At 41.3% G+C, this 19,056-nt stretch overlaps 1 protein-coding gene across 5 annotated transcripts in view; it reads left to right on the top strand.

The window, feature by feature from the left end:
* The window catches only part of LPAR1 (lysophosphatidic acid receptor 1), a 74,118-nt gene extending 65,738 nt beyond the window's left edge, over window positions 1–8,380 (top strand). For 4 of the 5 annotated variants that reach the window (XM_038123658.1, XM_038123659.1, XM_038123660.1 and 1 more), the window contains one exon: window positions 172–8,380. In XM_038123658.1, the coding sequence (XP_037979586.1) occupies window positions 172–473 (302 nt within the window). In that variant the 3' untranslated portion in view covers window positions 474–8,380. The remainder of the gene's footprint in view (window positions 1–171) is intronic. The other variant, XR_005255182.1, reaches the window with a different exon arrangement.
* Window positions 8,381–19,056: the final 10,676 nt, after the last annotated feature.

Below are 19,056 nucleotides of genomic sequence, written 5' to 3'. Positions count from 1 at the left end.
TCTTTGAAAGGCATCCCTCTCATTGGGTCAGTGAAAAGAGAGTGTGGGAACAATGCTCCTGAAAGAGAAAATTAACCATTGCTGCTCTGTCTGAATGGTTCTTGTGGTGTTTTGACAAGCAATGGTGTATTAGTATATTTGTAGACTTTGTGTTTTGTCCATTCTTTCTAGGGGCTTTCATAATCTGCTGGACCCCAGGATTAGTCTTGCTGCTCCTTGATGTTTGCTGTCCCCAGTGCAATGTCCTGGCCTATGAAAAATTCTTCCTACTCCTGGCAGAGTTCAACTCTGCCATGAACCCCATCATCTACTCCTACCGGGACAAGGAAATGAGTGCGACATTCAAGCAGATCCTGTGCTGCCAGCGCAGTGAGAGCACCAACGGCCCCACCGAAGGCTCGGATCGGTCAGCCTCCTCCCTCAACCACACCATCCTGGCTGGCGTCCACAGCAACGACCACTCCGTGGTGTGACACCACAGCCAGCCACGTGACCAACAAAGAACAGAAGGCAACGCTGCGGGTGGGGTCAGGTGCGCAGCCCCGGGGAAGGTAACCCACTCACATTTTCTCAAACACTAATGGACTACAAGTGCATCTTTTCCAGGGGGCCTGACATACCAGCGCAGACCGCCCTATCGACAGGATTGGCCATGCTGCGAAGCCTTTGATTTCTACTTTGAGAAAGTAGAAAGTAGTTGCTTTGCAGAAGAGGCCATCAATAACCCACAGAAAGCCTTGCTGAGACTTTGTTGGACTTTGCTGCATCTTGGTGCCAGTCTGAATCAACTCTGATTAATTAAGCTTATACCTGCTTCACTGCATTTACATGTAGCCACTTAGTATTTTTAAAAAGGGAGTAAAGGGGATAAAAATATGCCTATCATTTAATAGACATGTAATATGTATCACCATCAGCATGCTTGTGATGAACATTTTCTGTGCAGGGAGTAAAACTGTGCTCTAGTCTTTGTATCCTTAGCCACACTGTCATAACTACAGTAAAAAGAAAAGTATTTTTTTTCTAACACAGGCAACAGGAAGATGAGGGAAACTGACTCCTCTTAGCTTCATTACTGGTGTTAGAGAATGCATGTTCTGTGTGTATGCAGATTGTTTTAATTATGAAAAAATCTCTTTGTAAAGTCTGCTGGAAAGTAGAAAAACATAGACTGTATTCCAGTGTTTGTTTAGATTATGAAATAAACAGTACTTTAGTCACAATGTATATAAGGTTCTTCTTTGAAGTACAGTATGAAATTTGTAACATGTGAGGGGTACTAGGTTTTTTGTGGATAAGTTCTTAAAGTAGGACACATCCCTAAGGCTCTTAAAGGGCTACAGTCAGGTTGGTAAATTGCAAAAATTGTATTTATGGCATATTCTTGGAATGCTTTTCTTGTTCATGGCAAAAAGCATACGCATTTTTAATGGCGAAAAAGAAAAGGTATGTTTTTATGGAACCTTTCTTGTAATTGAGAACAAAACACCTTCTGTATTTTTGGACTGAGAAGTATTTGTAGGGTACCATTCAAATGATGCTTCCTTCATTTCAAAAGCAGTGGGCTACTAAGAGCCAAGGCACAATTTTATTTTGTAAAGCCGACACTTTACGAGATAGTCATCCATTCCAAATGACTGGACCATATTACAGATAATAGCCACACATGTACACTGTTATAAATACCTAAGCTAACAGGTGTTTTTTTCATATGAGACTATTTTGAAGAGAAATGTCACTCATGTGAATATCAGTTACGAAGAATCACTGATAGTAAACAAAACTCATCAAGAGGGGTACATGTGTGCAAAAGTGGGATCTTGCTGATAAAAAATTTGGGACCTCTTTCCAGGAAACTGTGTGTTATTCTAACAATGTAAAATATATCAACAGTAAATTCCTGGCACTGTTCTCGTCATTGTAATTTGTCTCTATAACAAAAAGAAAAAAACAAACAAGACAGAAAAAGGGGAAAAAAACAAACAAAAAAAACCCCACACTCACAAAAAAAATAACCCCACAAAACAAAACAAAAAACCCCAGAGATATATAGCCTTCATTGTACCATACTGGAATGTAACTTAAGGGATGATATTCTCCCATTCGGGCAGGGAAAAAATGGAGAGTGGAGGGTCAGTTCAGCAAAATCCAGTGTTTTCACTATCTCTTGCTTTGAGGAGATGCTTGGATTTTATGCTTCCAAGCAAAAAATTGATTGCAATAGGCAGTTCCTTACTGAGAGAGGGAAGAGAAAAATCCTGCTTCCACTGAATGAAGTGAGAGTTATGACACTGCTTTCAGTACAACTGAAATCTACCTGAACTGTCAAGCTAGTTTTGTGTAGACACTGTGGAAAGTGGAGTAGGCAGAGAGAAAAAACATTACATTGTCTGCCAGTTGACCAAGGTTTTGAATATATCCACTTGCTTTGAACACAACCGGTCTTTTTTCTGACTGTATTTGAGAGCAAGTGAATGTACTGGTTGATTTGGTTTTATTCGCAGAACTGTACTGAGAAACAGAAGAACAGGCTGTATGAACTTTTTCTTTTAAAAGCATCTGCTTGCTAATGCAGTCATACTTTTTCCTTAGTGCCTGCTTGATACTTGAACTAGTGCAGCTAAGCAGAAGAAAGGAGAGGGTAAGATTGCCTCCAAAGACAGAGGATATCTGAGTGAAAAAGAATTTCTTTTTCTCAAGAGTGCTTGGAGTTCCTTTCTTCCTTGGATCCAGCAAGAGTACTTTTTCCTATCCCTAACATCCCCACAAAAGTAGAAGATTGTAGACACTTTAGGCTAGGGTTTGGGGGTTTTTGAACTGGGGGGGTTGCCCTTTCCTTGTGTTCTTTTCACTGCTATTTGCATGCTTTTATTGAATCTCATCTGGAAAGGGGGGAGGATGATGTTACAAAATAGCAGCAAGTCATTCACCCTAGTTTAACCTGCTGGAAGTCTGGCGGGTTTTGAGAAGCCATGGCTGAATAACTTGCAAACAGGAGTGGTGTGCTTGTTTGAACATGGGTGGGTCCAAAGGCCTCTTGTGAAGACAGATGCCCAAGGAGGTTTTCTGTCGTCACTGTGATTGTGACAGAGGGTAGTTGATGTCCAGGTACATAGTTCAACCCAAGGAGGCACTCAACAACTCAAGAAGGTGAACCTTTTGAACTCTTAGGAGTGGTTAAATTTCAGTTGTCAGGTATATTAATCCAGGAGCATGTCTGACAACAGGTGGCTTTTCTTCTAAAAGATGAAGTGCAGTGTTTCAGATCAAATGCGGTAGGAGGAATATTGCTTGTACAATTCTGTTAGAGGAGCTCACTGAGCATATGGCTGCAGTATAACAATTTGATTAGTGCTTTGTGTTGTTGACATGTTGTTCCTATATTCTTAAGAAATCTGATCTGTGAATTGAGTAGTTCTTTGCAAGCTAATGAAATTAAAGCTCCAGTGAGCAAAGAGAATAAAAACCAGAGCCTGGGATAGAAGGATTCATTTGCTGTGTTCCTTAGAATGGTTCCCAGCCATTTGTTGTCATCTCAGAATTTTTTTAAGTTTTGCTCTTCTATGCCGATTTTCCAGCCTCATTGTGCAGTTGTAGAACTCACTTCTGCTATGTGAAAACATGGTGCAAAGTACTTAGCAAAAAAGATTGCCCCACTTATTTTTACTTATCTCAAATTCTTCAAAAGATTTTAGAAGACTTCTTAAAATACCAAACGATCCTCCCACAGTCATTAAAATTCTTTTGTTGCTGATTGCCTCTGGTCCAAGTAAATCCTCTTGAAGTTCAAATGTAATGGTGTTTGTGTCAGCAATTGTAGTGGTGGGAAGTTGTGTATTAAAAGGAATATCATTTGCAGATCAAGGAAAATGTGTTTTTCTACTTCATGTATTTTCAGTGGGGGTATAAATCTGAAAACTAATTTAAAAGATGGCCTTTGAATTTTAATTCTGTTGCTGTGATATATACAGAAGCTAGGTATCCCATTGGTCAGAAAAAGCACAACTTTTTTTATGAAAGATTGAAAATATATTCTATGTATGTTTGACACATTGATTTTCTTGTCAGCACCTTTTTTTTTTTTGTTCTGAGTTTTCTGGGATCCCTTGGCAGCTTCAGGCTGGCTTCTGACTGAGATACTAAAAGCTGGGCAGATAGAAGAGAGGGCAGACCAAAAAAAGGCTTTTTCACTGATTCCTAAAATTAAGCATACCTTTCTGTCCATAGTGCACCAGTAATGGAGTTTTTTTTAATAGTTGCCACATTGGTTTTTTTAACTCTGCCTTTGCCACAGTCACAGCTGTAGCAGCATTTAAACAATTAGGCAACAAAGGCTTGGAGTAGGCACTTGGGGAAAAGGAAAGGGCAGGCCTACTATCTTCATGGGGCAAACTAAGCCTGAGTAACTTGGATGTCAAAGAGGAAAGGACATGTCTTATGTCCAGTGTTTTAGTTCTCCTTCTTCTGCTGAGTAACTTCTGAATATCAACATAAATTTGTCCCAGTATGGGATTGCACTTAAATTAAACTTTTCAGGTCACTCCATGGACTATCTTTTGGTCTGTACTGGTGTGGTGGGCAGGGCTTTAACCATGGCCAGTCTGGGTCCCAGGAGCAGTGTGTCAGGGGAAACTGAAGTGGGCTCTGCTTCTGAAGCAGGTTTTGTAGCTTTTTCTGACCTTCATGTTGCTCCAGAAGTGTGCTACCAAATACCATACTTAACTACTGTAAAGCCATCTAGGGTTTCTGTCTGTGACACTGCTGCAGCCAGATCTGTCTGCAGTGGATATCCAAAAAACAAGCAGATTTTTCTGTAAAAGAAATAAAAACCCACCATGCCGATTACTCTAAAAGATAGGATTAAAAAGAACAGCAGCAGATGGAGAAGCTTTGATGCAAACACTCCTGGTCTGTCTTTCAGTCTGTGTGAATCAAGGTGATGCAAAGCAGGGTAGGCAAAGGCGTTTCTCTAGGGCATTGTCCCCACCTCGTGCAGAGGCATGACCCCATCCCTGGCATCCCTGTCATTGTTCTGGGTCTCTTTTGACTTTGAGACTGGATGTAGCTGGCAGAGGTCAGTCTTAGCAAACTGGCTAATTTTTTCCACTTGCTGCAGAGGTAAATACAGGCTTTTCCTTTTTCTGGTCCTGGTAAGGGCTTTCGTGTTATTGCGAGTGTACCTGTTGTGTCCTTTCAAACCAGTTCGTGCTGTGAGGCATAAGTCTGTGCTATACACTGATGTCTGTAAGGAGGGGATTTGCAACTGCAATCACATTTGTTCAGACAAATTGCTTGGCTTTTCCATTTGATTGGAAAGGCCACTTCCAATAGAGAGTTAGCTTAACTGACATCTACACCTGTCCAGCCACAGCTCCTTAAGAAAATGTGCCCTTATCTTTCCTTCAATTTTCCTCTCTTAGAGGATTTTCTAAGAAGCTATTGACCCAGCTCCTCTTTTCTAAATCTATCAAGAAGACAAAAAAGAGGTTGATATTTAAAGAAAACAAAACAGCTAAAACAAAACAATTACAACAAAAACCTCACAAAACAAACTAAAAAAGCCACAAGAAAAACACAGAGCACATGGATATTAAACTATGCTGCTGTCTTCTGCGGTACATAGAAATCCAACACACTGATAGCTGCCAACATTTTATCAAGAGCCTCCATGAAATGTTCCCTTTTGCCTGTGATAAAATTCTGATAACCAGAAGTGTATGTGGGAGACTCAGGAATCTGTTAATTTTTCCTGTTTAAATAAAGCCGTGTTTGTAATTCAAAAGTATTGAGAGAGCCAATGAGCTTTGGCAAACAATTTTGTTACTAAGTGCACTTACTGTAAATGTTTAGAGGTTGTATCTAGTACAATAAAGTATTTGGCATGTGTAATACGGAGCGTGAAAGAAATACCCTTTTTCGGGAGAGCTGGTATTTTTGAATGTGGAGAGGAATTTACCAAAAACTGTATCAAGGCACAGGCTTTTCTCTTCCAGGAGATAGCACAGAGCTAAAACATGGGCAGCAAAGGGACAGGTTATTTCCAGTAAATCACTTAATCCACTCTGTGATTCTTATATACCCACCTTCCTTTCTTTGAAGTTCACATTTGCAGCATTTAACCTCAGACCTCATCTTGTTACTATAGAGAAAACATTTCCTGCGCAGAGAAAACAAACTTACTGCTTCTTTTCCTTCTTCCTATTCCTTCCTTCCTCCCTCTGCTTTCTTCCTTTTCCTTTTGCTCTTCATCTTCCTTGCTTTTTTTCTTGTGCATGGACATGTATCTCCTACAATGTGTCCCCAGTTTGGATTTAACCACAGAAGGTTAACTAAACCAAATCTGGTTGGCTTATATATAGAAATGGATGTGTCTACACATAGAACTGTGTAGCCATAGGAAAAGGGCAGAAGTGAAATAAAATTATTTTTTTCAGTACTGTTTGAGTATAAGTTTTTATGACTGTATTTTTCTGCTAAATCCTATTTCACATTTTGAAGAAAAGAGGACTTATGCAAAGGGTTCATTAGCCCCCTGCCTTTTGTTAGAAAAGCCAATCACTTACACACTGATGGAAGCCAAGTGTCTGCTTCAGCAAAACGACAGAAAAAGAAGTTGGTGTTCCTAATCATTCTAAGCATTATTAAGTACAAAAATAAAAAATGAGAAGAGTTCAAGTTTTTTCATCTCCCCAGATCCTGGTGATTCATGACTAATGCCTTGGTGCTGGGCTTTCCATGGCATCGCGTGCGTAATGTAAAGCAGCCCCATACAGCTTGATTACTGGACATAATGAGCAGAAAGCCAAAACATACAATTGCAAAATAAATCACGTCTCATGAAAATGCACTGCAATACCTCTGGGATTTTCTGCTTGAGCCCTGGATCACCATTTGCTGGGAAAGCCAGACTGTTTATATGGCGATCTGTTAACATTAAATACACAACACGTGCAGTGCTGCAGCTCTCAGCCTCAGCGTGCAGCAGGAGACTCACAGAGCTAGAGCTCTGAGAGCAGAGAGCCAGCACATTTGAAGTCACAGTGCCCAGAGCCTGCATCCCCTGGGCCAACACTCCCTTCCTGCTTTGTGTCTTTTTGTGCCCCTTCAGGATAGGTGTGTCTGGGTTGGCAGCACTGCCTCTCGTGAGCTGGACCCAGCAGGAGCAAATGCAAGTCAGCCTCTTTCATGTCAATCAAAGCCTTTCTCCCCTTAGCTGCTTAGACTTCACATGGTTACAGATCTGCTTCTCCCTCCTCTAGTCCTTGCATGCCCAGCCTCCTGCTGAAAATTCTTATCCACCCCTCAGAGTCTTTCCAGAAAGTTCCTTATTTGTGTTGCCTTTCTCTGTGCCTCCTCCAGAAAGCCTAAACCATCTTTGTGACAACACAGCTAGGTGTTTTACACCACAGATGCAGTTCCTTTGTAATTCCCTGGAGGACAAGGTGGAAATGGAGTTCAGTAGGCAGCCTGTCACAAGTGGTGTTCCCCAGGGCCCAGTTTTGGAGCCAGTTTGGTTTAATATCTTTATCTATGCCTGAAGGGTGTCACTGTCCCTGGAGATATTTAAAAGATGTGCAGATGTGGCACTTAGGAACAGTGCCCAGTAAGGATTGCTGCTGGGCCTTACAGTGATAGGCTAATGGTTACAGTCAATGGTCTTAAAGATCTTTTATAACCAAAATCATTCTATGATTCAATGGGAAATAAATAAATACAATGTATACAGAAAAAGGAAGTGAAAAATTGTGGGAAGGAAGAGACAATGCAGAAGATACTCCCCTACCTTCTGTGCAGAATCTGGTTTATAACCCTTTCAAAGACTTTCTGGCAAGTTCAGGAAAGAATCCTTGGTTGTTGCTTTTGTTCAAAAGGAAAGAATAATGCCCCTTCTATGGCATTACTTTTTTTTGTTTCTGATGCAAAACTTTGTTGTTTTAGGTGTATCTAGTTTAATAAGAGATCAAAAGGCCAACTGAAACACGTAGAAGCCTTCCCATTTACCACCCACACTGAGCACAAAATTAAGCTGTTTTCATATAAATGGTGTTTTACCACTCAAAAGATTGAAGGATGCTTCAAGGATCACTGATAAAGGTTGGGGTTTCTCTATTTCTCTGTTTTTCCAGAGTTCATGATATCTGGATATTTTGCTGCTTATTCTGCCACAGATTTTTAAGTTTGTACATTCTTCTTGTCCTCAAGTGTCTCTTTGCAATCCTGCTTTTCAAAATATGTAAACACTCCTTAGTTCGAGGGAGTTACTCAAAAATGTGCCTGATTTGAGCTAGTCCAGCTGCTACTGCCTTCCAGACCCCTCTCCTGTCTGATCACAGTGAGGTCTGATTTTGAGCCACAAATATATACTAACAAGTGACAATTACTTTGTTTGGAAATTTTTGTGTCAGGGAAAATGTCAGTATCATATATATGTCTCTACAGCTAATGCAATATTCTTCAGGCAAGCTGGCTGCCCATATGGTGTTTCTTAAAGCGACTCATCAGGAAAACAGACTGTCCTGAGCTGGACTGGGTTAAGGTTTTGAAAAAGGTGACTGACCTTTCTTTCCTTTTTGAAACATCATTCCTACATCTTTGCATGAATATGCTTAGAGGTGAGCTGTTGTTTGGTCTCCAGATCATCTGTCCTTTTTCCTGCTGTTCAGACATATGCACACTCCTATTTGTGCTCCTGAAAAAGCCTGCATATTTTCTATAAAGTGGAAAACCTGATTTTCAGTCCACATGCTTAGAAGCACAAAGCATTCACACCTGACCTACCACAGAGTGCACAGGGAGTGGGAAGTGTGAGAGTGAGACCTTGACTCTCAGACCCCTTTACTTGACAGCTGATCACATGCATAGTCTATGTTTTGATGTCTCCTTTGTTCTGAGAACACCAGACGTGTTTAATGACTTCTTCTAAGAGCAGACATAAAACACAGTCCTGACACAGGCAATGATTTTGTTTAGCCAAATTCCATGAAAACTTGCAGGATTGGAAAACTTTCAGGAAAAACTTGAAGGGTGTATTTTTTTATTTCTATTTTTTACTTCCGTGCAGAAAACTGGAAAAGAGTGGGCAGCATTACTTTTTTTTTTGTAGGCAAAAACATACCCTGAATCTAAGTAGGAGTTCCGACATCCTGGGAAGGCACAAAGAACAAGACTAAAGGGAGAAACTACTTTTTTCTTTTTTTTAATAGCAATCCATGGATGACAACTTCCTTTTTCGAACAAACCATGTGTAACCTAGCGGCTGTAGGAAGATTACTGCACTTAACAACTGCTGCCAGCCTCTGAACCTGACCTACCCCCTCTGAGCTCAGGGAAGGGGGAGCAGTCAGGGAGGTTTTTTTCACCCTCCTTCCATGGCAGCATGGTGTAGAGGCAGCAGGGACCAAACAGGTTGTGGAGGGGGGGGGTAATCACTACTTGTCTCTCTGAGGTGTGAAGTCAGCCCAGGTGAGCAGCTGTGCCAGAGCCGCCCAGCAAGCAGAGGTAGCCACAAATGAGCCACAGGGCCATAGCAAAAAATGTTTGGAAGGAGTTATATGAAATGGAGACAAGCTGGACTACCCTCTTGTCTCCTCTAGTGTTTTACAAAGTGGAATCTCTGTGGAGATACCGCAGAACACCAACAAATTGGGATTGAAGGACTATATGGTTATAATGAACCCACAAAATGGATTGTAAAGATTCAAGACCTGGCCCAGAGAGCAAGGATATAAATTTTGTCTGGGATGAGGCTTGAGAAGGAGGAGGTATCAGAGTGCTCCATAGTGAACTCAGGATGGGATCCTAAATCCTGCACTGTCCCTAAATAGTGCTTTGGCTGTAACTTGGCAAAAAAGGACAGGTCAAATAATGTCGCGGTATGCATCCGACCATGAGTGATCTCTCTGACCCCACTGGCAGCAGAACAGCTGGAGATGGGCCAGCAACAACACCCTGGGGGATCTGTAGGGTGTGCAGGAATACTCTCTGGTTTTGGGAGCTTAACAATGATGTGGTCACATGGCACAGGCAACAAGGAAGGGACGGGTACAGCTGAAGTGCCAAAACTGAAGATATTTATTAAATAATTAAAAGGACACAAACAAGGGTGCAAAGCAAAACATGAAAAGGCTACTTCAGAAGACCCTGAAATGGGGCTCACACACACACACACACACACACACACACACACGCACACATATATATGTATATATATATATTTATATTCTAAAAGCCTTCTAGCCAGTCATGGGCTGTTGATCTGCACGGTCACCCCAGCTGGTCCCAGAGTCCTTTGTGAGTCCTTTGCACCTCACCTAAGCAGCCTGGATGTCATCAGTTGTGGCTTCTTATTTCTTGAGGCCCACTCTTGCTTGTCTGTGGTGTGACTGTGTGGCCAATATCTGGCCTGTCCCCTCCAGGGCAAGCTCCAACAAAATAATATATATGGCTTTGAAAATATGAGAGGCTTGTTCCAGGGGTGTGTTAAAAATGGCAGCCTGCTGGTCCCTCTGCCTCTCCAGTGTGTACTGAATAGTGGACAACTCTGGCTTGCATTGCCTGGCCCAGCAGAATCCATCCCACAGCAGGTACTGCCAGCAGGATGCATGTATCCTGCACATAGAAGCACAGTGTGGGATTTTTTTTCCTGTCTAGCATTTGAGTAGCATTTTTAAAGTTTCTTGCAGCACAGTAACAGGCAAGGTAGATGCTTTATTAATTAATTATTAATTATTTCATTATTATTATGTAATTATTAATTAATGAGCATCAGATAGTGGTGAAAGAAAAAACATCTAAGTCATCTCTGCAAAAGTCAAGTTCTTGCTTTTTCTACTCATGTTCTAATGAACAGTGGCATAAAAGGAAGTCTTTATAGCATTGTTTTTTTTCCCTAATGTCTGTGTTCTGTTCTTTTCCATGCAAGGCTAGCATTTTCAAAAAGCATTTGCATAGCTAAAGAAACATCAAGTTTTATTAGAGTAATTTGGCTCTTAAAAATTAAAAAAAAGTTTTCTTCACAAGTGCCTTAAATATGCACAGAAGTGGCTGCATTCATTATACTGAGTTTGATAGAAGAGACACAACTCAGCTTGTGTCAAGGTATCCATGTTAGTCTCCAAAGACTTGTGCCAGTCCAGGTTAATCTGGTTCAGGAACTAAAAGAAACTGCACTAGTAAAAGGCACCTTTGTTCCTGTGCCTTGTATTTCTATCTGAAGGTATAAGCCTTGAAGGAAAAACATCACATCCAGTCCAACATGTGCCAGTGAATTTTTTCTGGTGTAAGCCATGGACTCATAAGTAGCTCAGACACTTTTGAAAATATTGCTCTTCATCCAAATAAAGTAAAAGAGCAGCCAATATTCAGAGTAAGTGGCTTTACTAGTAATGTTGCTTAAAGCAACCTTCCACATGCTTTACCTTCAGTGAGTAACTCCATAACTGAAATGCCTGGAGATGGTCCAAACAAAACAGTGTGTTTTCCATTAAGAGTGAAAAAAATTACACAGCATATAAATTTACAATGAAGCCATGTTTTTTGCTATGAACTAGCAGTGACATACATGTGATTTTAGTAAGAAACCCCATAATTTCATTAGTTAACACTGTCTGCAAGTCAAGCATACAGTGAAAAACAAAGCAGATCCAGTCATTCATCAAAGAATTGTCCATCAATAAAGCTCCTAAGCCTTTGCAATCCCACCAGCGGTCTGGGTGGCCTTCTGCCTCCTCCCCCTCCTCCTCCATCCCTCATCATGCCCAGCTCATTCACGGCTGGATTTGCCCCCACAGTCAGCGGTGGAGCACTGTGCTGGAGGGCTGTGGCTCTAGTCCCAGTGCTTGCCCCTCTCCTGGGGCTCAGTGCTGAAGCACAAGGCTACCACATGATACGATGCAACAGTCCAGACACTGTGCAATCCCGTGCCTTCCCCTCTGCCTCTAATCCAGAGACCCAGGACAAAGTCAACAAATGCAAGGAATAATCAAAAGAAAGAGGAAATAGTCAGATGAATAAAATATTGTGCCAAGAATCCAAACACAGAAATTACCCCTGGCTCTGCCACATGTTATATATGCAACTAGGCAATTAGCCCTCAGTATTTAAGTTTTCCATTTCAGAAAGGGGTATTAGGTTTATGCCCTCTGCTCCCTTTCCACCATGAGTTCTACAGTACGGGAAATACCTCTTTGTAATGTGTTTTTGCAGAACCCAGAGCAATAAATGAATGTGTTCATGGGAAAACATGTCCAACAGCAGATGAGGCCATTTCTACATCAGGACCCGAGTCAATCTATTAGACAGCTCTGTCACCCTGCTGATTCACTGTCAACTCGGGCATGAGGTGGTTAGTAATATTTTTACCTCATTCTTGGAGGAGAATTTGGACAAGAAAGAGAGAATTACATAAGAATGCAGTTGGACACCAAGAAGTAGTAATTAAGGAAGAAAGGAAAATATATGTTCAGGGATTAAAAACAAAAAGGAAAATTGTAGAAAAAAATAAAATTAATGGATTAAATGTAAAGGTGAAAAACTGCTTATGATTAAGCTTTGCTGAAGCACAGACAGGAAACTAATGGGCTGCTAAACTTGATTTTCTGTAGGCCTGGAAATGAGGAAGCCATCAAAGGACATGCTGAAAAGTAGGATGCTGAAGTAGAGTCCATCAGGAAATGGCTGTTTTTCCTGAAAACCTGGAAGAGTTGAGTTAGTCAGCAGGTTCATCGTTTAAACAAACCCCTTACAGCTGCTGCAGAGGGCTATGGAAAATCAATGGGACCATGTAGGCCTGTGGAGTGGTGTTGAAGGGGAACCTTTGGTGCTTGGGAGGAGAGAAATAAGGGAATGGGCTTTGCCTGAAAAACACGGAGTAGAGACATTCAGCTCCAAAATATGACTAAAGCACAGAGCAGCATCTGTTAGAGCAGACGTAGTTAACAAGAGATCCATTATGGAGGATCTTGGCTGGAGCCTACAGCATCAAACTCACTAGCGGGTGAGATGGCTGCTGGATGGGGGCATGAATCCACAACACTCTATGAAAAAACATGACCTGAATTTTCCCTGGTTTTCTCCCCTGGGGTTATGGTCCTTTCAGGCATGGTGACTCCTCAGGGGCAACCAAGAATTTTCATTCATAAATCCTAAGATGAAATGGGAAAAAAAGGGCCCTGGTGACCATGTCAAACTGACCCTCTGTGTGCCAGCTGCAAGCTCACTGGGACTGATTTCCACCACACTCTTTGCAGGATGGAGGCCAAGTCATCCAGCTGCCAGCCCGTTTCCTGTTGTGTTTAGTTCACTTGGACTTATTTCTTTCCTTCTCTTTGTGATGGCTGAAAACATGTTCCTTGCTTCCCACACCAGAGCCAGGGCCATGGCCAAAGCTATGTTTTGTTGAAACAATCAACCTGACGGTCTCTTGCTGAATTTTGTTATAATAATTAAGTTCAGAAGGAAGGTAGTACAGTTGCTCAAAATAAGCCTTAGGACAGAGTGTTTATGTCTCTCTGTAGAAACAGACCAAAAGGCAGAAAGGATTTTCCCCTACAAGTGCAAACATAACTGAATGTGAATGCGGCATCCAAGACAGACAAGGTTGGTGCTATTGGAAGGGACTTCCTTCTAGCATAACTGAAAGTATGACATTCTAATGGTCTCATGGCACATGAAAGTCTTCTCATTTAAGTTATTCTGCAAGATCATTGAGTTCAGAGGTCTGGTATCTTCTCCCAGGACACAAAAGATGATGCAATGAAAGTCTTGCTGACTTCACAGACTTTTGGGTGGGAATATCCCTGCTATGGAAGGAAGCAGGACTTTCACCAATGGCTCCAGGGGTTAAGCTAGCACAGATCTTCCCTTATTGCCCAGCACCAAGCGTCTGTATGGAATGTTCAGGATGCTCAGGGTGTCAGTACCCACTCAGCCCTTGGACATCTCCCTGGAAGCAGAAAAGAAGGCACCACACCAGGGGTTTAACTGGAACGCACAACACTGACCATTTTTGTCTACTTTATAAGCACATTTGTCTATTAGGTAAAACAAATGCCCTTCAGGCAGGCCAGTGGCCTTTTTTAGGAAGAAAAATAGTATTCCTTTTTTATTAATTCTCCCTCAAATCTGCTGCAATGTTCAGTGCACAGGTGGGAACTACTTCTGCAATAAGATCATTAACTTGTTTGCGCAGTTTTGCAGATAGCATACCCTGGAAAAATCAATTGTCACAGGTTTAAATTCCTACTAAAATAGATCTTTTAAGCTGTTTACAGAACCTAATGAGAACAAATACAGGAAGTGGTGTTTCCATCTCCCAAACAGTCATGGTCTTGTCTCTCTTCTCTGGAAATGTCAGATGATCTTATTGCAATCAGAAAATCAAACCCAGATGTATGCTTCTAAGACCAATATCAAAACCTGGGCACTGCCTTCTACACTTTTTTAAGTAGGAGTTATACCTGTCTTTGACATGAAAATAAAAACAAAGGCCAAAGTACATACCAATATTCAGGACAAGGGCAAAGTTTCCCTGTACCAAGGACTGGTATTAAGACTCTGAGCAAGTGACAGCAAGTGATCAGGCTGAGGAAGGCACACACATGGCTGTGAGTCACTCATAGTAGCTGGGTGAGTGTTGACCTGGATCCTGGATTTCCTACTGTCCTAATCATTATCCTCATAATATTTTTGGGGTTTTTTAAAGGTGAAGATTAAGTTTGTAATTTGAAATGGTACCAATGCAATGGCTGAGATTTCCAAAGAAAACCTTTCCACATTATTTTAGATGGAATAAGTGCTAACCTTGCCACAACCAATGAGATTCTTAAACCAACTGTGCAAATGAGTTTCAGAGAAATATTTCCACCCTACCTCACAATCTCCTACAAAACTGCCACTACAAATTGTGGGCTGTTCATAGAAGACATGTTTTGGAGAATTTTCAGTCAGGAGGGCTTGCCAAAAAACTGGAGCTCTGAAATCAGGTAGTGATCAGCATCCAGTGGGGATAATACCTGTTCCCTGGTACATTATCATCTTTGGGGAAGCAAGCATGCATTTGGAGACCCAGTAACATAGTGGCATCCTTGGCAAGAGACAGAGGCACTGCCAGTGTTATCAAAGGTAGGTTTTAGAGTAACTGGAACAACCTGCTTTTCCTGTAGTTGTTTTTATATATTGTAGACATTTAAAACCTTGTGTTCATAGAACCTGACTATAGAAATGTATTTACTTTTCAGTTTTTTAAAAGTCTTTGTCTACCCACTGTTCTTTTAGAAATCTAAAAAATACCTGAGAATAACATTATTTACCATTTAGTTTGATATTCACCGTTTTTATCTGCTACATAGTCGGGTAGCCACCTACAATAAATTTTGCACTGATGTACAGTGATTTTCGGTAAGGTATTTATTTTTCAGCAAATATGTTGCCATCCAAAAGTAAACTGAAAAGAAGGATGACCAGAAATACAGGTGCAGTGCTTGGCATATAAGTTCCTTCTTCACCTCAGTTTGACCATGTGGTGAGCTGTTCCCAGAAGACATTTCCAAAGTTTGTGCATCTGCCGAGGGGCGACACTCCCTCATGCGAAAATCCTCACTGTGTTGTGATGTTTATTATAAACAGAGGTCATGGGGTGGTGCGGAGAGAGGAAAGCTTAGGGAATGTATAGGAGACTGGCTGAAGGATACTTTTGGCGTGTGCTTTATTGGCCCACAAGGATGATCTTAATCAGCTGAAGAACGCTCACAGTTTCAGGCATAAAGATGGGCCATCTTTAGAAAATACCTAGAATATCTGGCCTCCAGTAATTATTTTTGGGAGTTAGAAGGCTGGTTCCAGTACCTCACCAGCCCTTGCAAATCCCAGACTGTGCCTCTCCCATTTCCAGCTGCAGCAGAAGGGCTGAGGGGCCAGAGGTGCTCTGTAATGACTTGCCTTCAGCAAACTCTGAAGTACAAGACAGCAAACTCTGACAGAGTAAATAGAAATAATGAACTTGAATGAGGACAGACTGCTGGAGATCTTTCCAGAAATGATCCATCATACATTAGCATAGACATGTCAGGATTGCTGACTTCATTTCCTATTTTTTTGTGAATGAGCACTTGTAGCTGAGTTCTCTCTAAGGAGAGAACTTAGCTGAATGATGACTCTAGGAAAGGATGTCACAACAACATTCACAGTATGGAGAGATGTTAACAACAGGAAGGGACAAATTTTTGGAAAAAGGAAGTGTGGGACCCATAAAGAGGAAATGGAAACTGAAAGCACAGCCTGCATAAATGCAGGGTTTTCTCTCTAATCCGGGCAGTGGTGTCACTACAAAGTAGTTTGTGGATTCTTGCTTTGGATATTCCAATCCAGTGCACACAGTTTTCTCCCAGGGAAATGTCACTTTCATGTAGTTGTTTAAAACAACTTCCTCATGATTTCAGAGATGTCTTTTTCCATAGGATTTGGGACTACCCTGTTTCTGAAATTGGTGCTACAATGCCACTACAGGTGAGGAAAACAGCAAAACTAGTACAAAGAATTTGTTTGTTAGAGTATCATTCATCAACTTACTATGGGATGGAAACACCTTTTAACTCATATGCTGACACAACCCAAACACCAGGAAATGCTTGTGAACCCAATTGAAATCTGAGCTACCAGCAGACCTGAGAGGGGGAAAGGCAGTCAGGCATCTGTCCTGAGGCACCTGAGAGGAAAAAAGAAACGTTGATGCAGCAAGTAGAAAATGTCACCATCTTCCACCAAGAAGTCCTTGCATGCCAGAGGGCCTCAAAGCACTTTACAGAACGTCTGTAGTGATGCTAACCCCCAGGATTACTGTGGGCCTTGGGAGAAACAGATCAAACTTTGCGTGTTGGCACAGGAAGATCTCTTCATTCACAGCTGCCATCTTTCTGTAGTGAAATGGGAATATGAAAATCCATTGATATTGCATACCTTAGCTCTGCATCCTGAACAGGTAGATTAATCATCTGGTCTTAAAGTGAATCAAAACATGTGCTCCTGAAGAAACTGCACAAAGCACCATAGTCATGTGAGATGTGCTGTAAAAAACTATTCCAGTAACTGGGGCTGCTCATATTGTCAAGTCTCTTCCTGCAGCTGGAAAATACATATTCCAGCATCGTGATGGCCATGGGATTAACAGAAATTCTTGTGGGATGGATTCTTGCAAGAAAGGGTGTTATTAAGTGACCTTTCTCCTAAAAAAATCTAGAAGTGCTCTGGAAAAATCTGACTGCCTATAATAACTCCAGGCTGCTAAAACTTAGTTTGACCACTGCAGAAGCAAACTGTCTTCCTTAAAAACAAAGGAGAATTCCTCATTTTCCACCAGCTGGGACATTGATTGCTTCAGCTCTGTTGCCACAAGAGGGCTCTTCCCTCTTAACCTCTCCATTTCTTAGTTTTTCTTTGACCATGGTCTTCGTCTTCCAAGTGCTTCCTGACTCAGTGATGTTCTGACAGTCAGTTCTACTCCCTGTTGATTACTTGCTTTGACCACAGCTCCTTCAGGTTACTTTCCATTAGAAAATTTCTTCTATTTCTGGGTCATACCCTCTGCGAGAGCAGAACATGAAGACGAACTCAATCTTTCTACCTTTCAGAACATGTATTTAAGGTGTATATCTCTCTGGTTTAAGCTCAACTCTTAGACTCATGAAAAAAGCTTTCATCTGTATCTCTGGCTGTCCCAAGCACAATTTTTCAGGAATATTCAATCTTAGTGCTTCTTTGTGTCCAAGTGCTGTAAGAAGAGCAAAAGCAGTTTACACAATCTAGGAAGAAACACAGCTCCAGAAGGTGGTCTTCCAACGACAGTTCTCAACAAATTGGCTGCACTTGTTTATCTGAAAATATGCTTATATTGCTACCTTACTGTCTCCTCTCTCTCTCCCTGGCCTCTTGTTTCCCCCATCTGTTGCATATTTTCATCATTTTTGGACAAAATTATTTTATTTCCTGAATGCTTCTGTATCACCTAGCACCATAAAGTCCTAACTTTACAGCGAGCCCTTGGAACCACCAAGATTTTTGTAGAAAATTTAGACCCCTTAAGTTAGGGTCAAAGGATTTGTTTTGAGGATTTGTTCCAGCATGAAGAAATAAAATGTTTGACATTTTACACATGCAATGATCACTGCAAAATTATACAGGTTTTTATCCCAAATGAGCCCACCCTACAGAAAGAAGTATCTGGGAGGCTCTTTTCTGCCTATCCTTGCATGTTAAGGCAAGATAAAATTTGTGCTGTCAGAGAAATGGCACGCTAAACTCATAAGCTGCATACTTGGTGGTGTGGAGTATCACATGTGAGATTCTGTCTCACACTGTTGCTAAGCCCTTTAAAATGCTTTCGAACAAACAGTTACTCCTCTAAGGACTGATTCAATTATAAAACTGAATTTTGGATCGGTGAAGATATGAATCAGGAAAGATATTTTCTGGTGCTCTCTGGATTCCACAACTTGAAATAATCTTGCTGGAGAAAACAAAGTCAGGACTTTGGGGAGTAGTTAACATGATTTTGGAAAGACACAGGATAGATTTGCATTTCCTGGCCATTTTTTTCCTCTTTTTTCACAGTACTTTGTTCTCTTTTTTTGTATGTATTAGAATTTCTCCCTTTTGTATTGCATAAGCATTCCTTTTCTGTAGCTGTATGCTGTTAACAAAGGTGCTGCAGCACGAATAAAAATGGATGCATAAATGGTAATATAAATATCTTCCCATTTATTAGATCCATTGATCTGTGACCACCAATTTTACTGATTTTAGTGGGACTGAAAGAACATTTAACTGTGACTTGGGCAAGGAGTCCCAGCTTGTCCCTGTTGCAGGTATGGGGCCACTCCTGTAGTCACAGGTGGAATATGAGTGGCTACATGCACACACTTTTCAAATCATAGGGAAAGTCTGAGTATTACTTCATACAACTCATTCAAGACTATTCCCAGCCCATTTCCTATCAGCAGTCTGGTTAATGAATCAAAATTCTTTGAGCTGGCAACTGTTTTCTGTGAAACTGTCCTGGGATGA

The sequence above is a fragment of the Motacilla alba genome, chromosome Z (genome assembly GCF_015832195.1).
Source record: "Motacilla alba alba isolate MOTALB_02 chromosome Z, Motacilla_alba_V1.0_pri, whole genome shotgun sequence".
NCBI lineage: Eukaryota > Metazoa > Chordata > Aves > Passeriformes > Motacillidae > Motacilla > Motacilla alba.
Note: the sequence above shows the minus strand (reverse complement) of the source record. Positions and strands in the feature narration are given on the sequence as shown.